The 6,220-nt window shown below is 42.4% G+C and overlaps 1 protein-coding gene across 4 annotated transcripts in view; it reads left to right on the forward strand.

Annotated features, from left to right (window-relative positions):
- Positions 1 to 571, forward strand: part of Trmt1l (tRNA methyltransferase 1 like) — a 29,642-nt gene extending 29,071 nt beyond the window's left edge. For 3 of the 4 annotated variants that reach the window (NM_026876.4, NM_001357569.1, NM_001357570.1), the window contains one exon: positions 70 to 571. In NM_026876.4, coding sequence (NP_081152.2) covers positions 70 to 322 — 253 coding nt within the window. In that variant the 3' untranslated portion in view covers positions 323 to 571. The remainder of the gene's footprint in view (positions 1 to 69) is intronic. The other variant, XM_030243897.1, reaches the window with a different exon arrangement.
- The last annotated feature ends 5,649 nt before the right edge of the window (positions 572 to 6,220 follow it).

The following is a 6,220-nucleotide window of genomic DNA, read 5'->3' on the forward strand; positions in this document are numbered from 1 at the left end:
GTACTTACTCTATATTTTAATAACTTAAGTAAAAACTGAGAGCCTAATAGCTTTCTTTCTCTATTGCAGGTTAAAAAAATTTTTGTGCTGTCTTTCGCAAGCAGGCTTTCGAGTAAGCCGAACTCACTTTGACCCAATGGGCATCCGTACCGATGCCCCTCTGATGCAGTTTAAATCCATCTTGCTAAAGTACAGCACCCCCACTTACACTGGAGCACAATCAGAAGGCCAGATGCCGCCAGCAGCTGAGGACACGGTCACCGACAGGGTTGAGATGTCCGTGAGTGACAAAGCGGAAGCGAGTGGCTGCAGGAGATGGTGACTGTGAGGGGGTTCTTCTCAGGGTTCTGTATGATGGCCCAAGTCTCTGTACCGCTGCAATCCTTTTTTATTCTTGCAATTTAGTGATATGAGATTTAAAAAAAAATTTAAAAAGCACTGTTTTCATTCAGAAAATTGGCTGTTTCTGACTTGGCTGGTGTGAGAGCGTTGCTTTTTAAGTTTTTATTATTTTAAAGAAAAAAATTTAATAAAAACATTTGAAGCCAAGTTTCTGACTGGGCTCGCGTGACTTACTGTTCACATGTCTTTCTTGGAAATGGTAAGGGCCATCCTTTCCCTTCTCTGACACCAGGGATTGACCTGGAGGCTCTGGCTCTCAGGCAGCAGGGATGCAGGCGAGTACCACGGTCCAGCTCCGCCGTTACTCTCATACCTCTACTGGTTTGTGGTGGTTTCTCCTGCATATAACATAAAATAAAGCTGGATCCTTTTATATACTAAAATGACCTGTATAAAGTAGTAAGAATGTTGTTCTTCAAGATGATTTGCTTAAAATACGATTCTAAAATATTTTCCTGCTTCTGAGAAATGCAGCACTTGCCCGCTACAGAACTATATTTTTCACAAGTTTGTCTTCTTATTGACTAATCCTCAAGAGTAAGATTTTTATCAAAATAACTGATGTCATTCTTATAGTAATGTGCACAAATATGAGATCCCAGAGATTTTACTATAAATTAAACAGCTTTGGTGATTCTTAGCGGCTTCAGTTACTACAGACACCAAAGTACATTAGGTTACTTGTGGCCCCACTCAGAAGTAGTGAGTAGCCATCTCAGGAGACAGAGCTGGAGACGGCTCAGCAGTTACAAGCACTGGCTATTCTTGCAGAGGGCCCACATTCTCTTCCCAGACCACAGCCATCCATAGCTCTAGTTCCAGAGGCTCTGATGCCCTCCTCTGACCTCAGAGGGCACTGGGCATACATGTGCACATGTATACATTCAGGCTTAATGCTCATGAAATCAAATCAAATCCGTTTTCAAAAAGGGAAGGTGGGTTGGCTGTTTAGGTTTTGGTTTTTGAGGTCATACATACGTTTTTGTGTAAGTAGCATAGGATAACATAACTATAAGGATTAGTAGGAAAAAATCTTGTTTCCATTATAAATACATTGCATTTAAAGAATTTAAATGAAAAGACTTGGTATAAAATGTAGAACACGTTTAAGGATTAAATCCATCTTTATCTGTAAGTGTTCCTCAGGGAAAGCTTGGGGAGAGGAGAACACAAGAGAAAATGCAAGGAGAAAACTGGGTAGTGGGGAGGAATGAGAGGACTTCAGCATTAACCTGGCAGAGGTAAAGAAAAACAGGCTCGTGCAACACACTCCCCAAAGGGTTTTCCACCTCCAGGTAATCCAGTGTGTTCTGGTCAAGTTCAGGGCTGGGTGAGATGCAGGTTAGCTTCTCCCGTGGGCTTAGCCAGTTTCTGTTACAAATATGCACAAAGCGATGTACTTTTTTAAATACTTGTTTTTAGGCGGGGTGGTGGCTAGAGCCTCTAGTTCCAGCACTTGGGAGGCAGAGACCAGTGGATCCTATGAGTTCAAGGTCAGCCTGATCTACAAAGTGAGTTCCAGGACAGCCAGGGCTACACAGAGAAACCCTGACTTGAAAACATAACAAGACACCACCAACAACACTTGTTCGTGTAATCTTTTTAAAATTTTATGGAGCAACCAGCAAACAAGCACTCACCTGTCATGTTCAATACTTGTTAAACTGAATATTTCCATATCAAACTTTGCTAAATATTCATTAACCTGATTACACTGATCAGTGCTGTGTTGAATGTTATGCAAAAAGCTAAATTTGGTGGTGGGGTGTATTTTTACTTTAGTTTTTTGGTTTGTTTTCTGTTTTTGAGACAGGGTCTGACTATAGCTCTGACTGACCTGGAATTCACTATGTAGACTAGGCTGGCCTCATGATATATCATGGGTTATAAGGTAGGGTTTATGAATTTGTCACAGAGTAACTAAACCTTTTAGTGAGGTATTAAAAGGGTCACCAGCCAAGGCAGCAAGCATAAGTAAGGGGCTCCTTGAGTTTGTGCTCATTCATTCACCAAGTTTGAAAATTCCCAATGCTGCTCTCAGGTCCAGCTCTTCCCCCATCCAGCTGTCCCCGTGAGACCCTACATCCCACAAGACAACAGTTTAGCCAATTTTCTTTTTTCTTTCCTTTTTTTTTGTTTTTTTTGTTTTTGTTTTTGTAGAGGTGGGGGGTTTCAAGACAGGGTTTCTCTGTGTAACCCTGGCTGTCCTGGAACTCACTCTGTAGACCAGGGTGGCCTCGAACTCAGAAATTCGCCTGCCTCTGCCTCCCAAGTGCTGGGATCAAAGGCGTGGGCCACCACTGCACAGCTGCCAATTTTCAAGTTTAGCTATGTGTTTCCAAACTTGGCCTTAAAACTACAAGATGATTTAAAAATGTGCATCTCACTAGTTTTAGAGCATGTTTTGAGAATCTGAGTATCTATCATTAGGAAATAAGGTTTCCAGGCTGGAGAGATGGTTCAGCTAACTGCTGACTGCTCTTCCAGAGTCCTGAGTTCAATTTCCAGCCACCACATGGTAGCTCACAGTCTGTAATGGGATCCCTCACTCTCTTCTGGTCTCTGCAGACAGCCACAGTGTACTCATATACATAAAATAAATACATCTGTTTGTCTGTTTGTTTCTCTGTATAGCCCTGGCTTTCCTGGAACTCACTCTGTAGACCAGCCTGGCCTGGAACTCAGAAATCCGCCTGCCTCTGCCTCCCAAGTGCTGGGATTAAAGGTGTGTACCACCACTGCCTGGCTAAAAACTACCTGCTGGGAGGAGCCAGAGCTGGGGAACCGGGGGCAAGGGGCAGGGGGACTTTCCTAAAGACACAAATGCCATTGACTAAGGATCAATTTTCATGACCTAAAGAATCTCCTCACCCCCAAAACAGTGAAGTTGTCTTTCAAGGAGAATGGAGAGGTCAATGTCTGGGCAAGTCCTCTTTCATCTTTTTTTCTTTCTCTCTTTTAAGACAGGGTTTCTCTATAGCCCTGACTGTCCTGGAACTCCCTCAGGCTGGCCTCAGACTCAGACTCAGGCCTCTGCCTCTTGAGTGCTGGGACTAAAGGTGTGTGCCACCACCTCCCGGCTTCTTTTAACTGCACTTTTGTCAATCTCTCTCCCCCTGCCTGCATCCCCTGGTAGTTACCATTCTCTTCCAAGCTTCTGAATGTAATTGGCTTAGGTGTTACAAATACATGAGATTATGCCATGGCTTTCTATGGCTTGTCTATTTATTCACTTAACCGTGGTACCATCCAGATTCATCCGTGTTGTCCACAAAATAACTTCTGGTATCGCAACATAAGCGTATACACTTGTCTACATGCGTTCACCAGTGCTACATCAATAGGACTGCTGTCATTTCTAACAGCGTCCTTATTTCAATACTTTATTGAATGAGACATAGCCTCCACAGAGATGGGCATCTGAGCGCTTGCTTCCCAGTTGGTGGCGCTGTTTAGGGAGGTTTAGACGATGTCATTAGGAGTGGCGATTATACAGCCTTGCCTGCCTGCAGGTCCCTCTCTGGTTCTTTTTTTTTTTTTTTGAAGTTTACATGTCATTTATTTCTTAGTTTTCTTAGGAAAATATTTACTTCAGTTTCCAAAATTTTATATATATATATACACACACACTTTACATAAGTAAATTTATACCCCTTTCAGGAATCTGCAGTTGATATGTTTGAGGATTTTTCTTTTTTTTTTTTTTCCTTTTCCATTTTTTATTAGGTATTTAGCTCATTTACATTTCCAATGTTATACCAAAAGTCCCCCATACCCCCCCCCACTCCCCTACCCCCCCCCCCCCACTCTCCCTTTTTGGCCCTGGCGTTCCCCTGTACTGGGGCATATAAAGTTTGCGTGTCCAATGGGCCTCTCTTTCCAGTGATGGCCGACTAGGCCATCTTTTGATACATATGCAGCTAGAGTCAAGAGCTCTGGGGTACTGGTTAGTTCATAATGTTGTTCCACCTATAGGGTTGCAGATCCCTTTAGCTCCTTGGCTACTTTCTCTAGCTCCTCCATTGGGAGCCCTGTGATCCATTCATTAGCTGACTGTGATCATCCACTTCTGTGTTTGCTAGGCCCCGGCATAGTCTCACAAGAGACAGCTACATCTGGGTCCTTTCAATAAAATCTTGCTAGTGTATGCAATGGTGTCAGCGTTTGGATGCTGATTATGGGGTGGATCCCTGGATATGGCAGTCTCTACATGGACCATCCTTTCATCTCAGCTCCAAACTTTGTCTCTGTAACTCCTTCCAAGGGTGTTTTGTTCCCACTTCTAAGGAGGGGCATAGTGTCCACACTTCAGTCTTCATTTTTCTTGAGTTTCATGTGTTTAGGAAATTGTATCTTATATCTTGGGTATCCTAGGTTTTGGGCTAATATCCACTTATCAGTGAGTACATATTGTGTGAGTTCCTTTGTGAATGTGTTACCTCACTCAGGACCCTCTCTGGTTCTTGCTTTTGCCACTTGTCATGTCTCCCACCGTGTTGGGCTCTCACCCATCTGAAACCACCCATAAGTCTATATAAACACTTTGCATTGGTTGTGAGATTTTATCAACTCAACAGCAAAATATTTCTAGTTCTAATTCTGTTGTGGGTTTTCTTTCTTTTTTGGCTTTGATTTTGGTGGTGAATAAGTACATAAAATATGGAAGTATAGATTTTATCGTGAAACACCAGATTTTATCCTTGATGCCTATTCTAACTATAGTGAAAGTTTAGTGAGTTGGATAGACTTTGAGAGGTGGTTTTGTTTTGTTTTAATGTATTTTAATGTATTGCAGTTTTGTTTTAATGTATGAGTGCACTGCAACTCAGACACACCACAAGAGGGTGTCAGATCCCATTACAAATGCTTGTGAGTCACCATGTAGTTGCTGGGAATAGAACTCAGGACCTCTGGAAGAGCAGCCAGTGCTCTTAACCACTGAGCCATCTCTCCAGCCCATGCTGCAAACTTTTAATACAGTTACTCACATTGTGATGACCCCACCCATAAAATTTTTTGTTGCTACTTCATGATTTTGACACCATTATGAGTCATAATTAAACATCTGATATGCAGGATATCTATATGTGACCCCTGTGAAAAGGGCCATTGAACACTAGTCCCATGAGATCTTGAACCACAGGTTGAGAACCACTGCTCTAAGAGAACACTATAGCCAATCTTGCCCTTGAGTTCCCATGTCATCAACCTTTATAAGCTAAACTAATACAGAGCTGTAATCTTAATTATGTATTAATCCATGCCTTTGACCCAGAGAAATGCATGTGTCAGAACAATCATTTGCTGGAAACAGCAAATAAACTCAAAACAGTCTTCAACTTTTTTTTTTCCAATTAATTTTATTTCGTGCTTTGCCTGCCTGCATGGATGGATACCATAGGCATACCTGAGGGTCAGAAGAGTGTCGGGTCCCCTGGAACTGAGATGTGAACCATCACATGGATGCTGAAAACCAAAGTCCTGTGCAAAACCAAGTGTTCTCAACCACTGAGCCATCTCCCCTGCCCTCCTGAAAGCAGTTTTAGAAATGACTGTCTGTCATGTTGACTTGTTTTTGGGTATGAAGGTTTTGGCTATGTGTATGTATATGCAACAACATACATGCCTGGTGTTCAGAGAAGTCAAAAGAGGGGCTTTGATTTCCTGAAACAAGGATCACAGATGGTCATAAGCCTTCATGTGGATGCTGGGAATCTAACCCAGGTCCTCTACAAGAGCAACCAGTGCTCTTAATCACTAAGCCATCTCTTCCACCCCATTATACATGTTGAAACAACATGAACATAACTTGATAATG

Source organism: Mus musculus, chromosome 1 (assembly GCF_000001635.26).
Source record: "Mus musculus strain C57BL/6J chromosome 1, GRCm38.p6 C57BL/6J".
Classification (NCBI taxonomy): domain Eukaryota; kingdom Metazoa; phylum Chordata; class Mammalia; order Rodentia; family Muridae; genus Mus; species Mus musculus.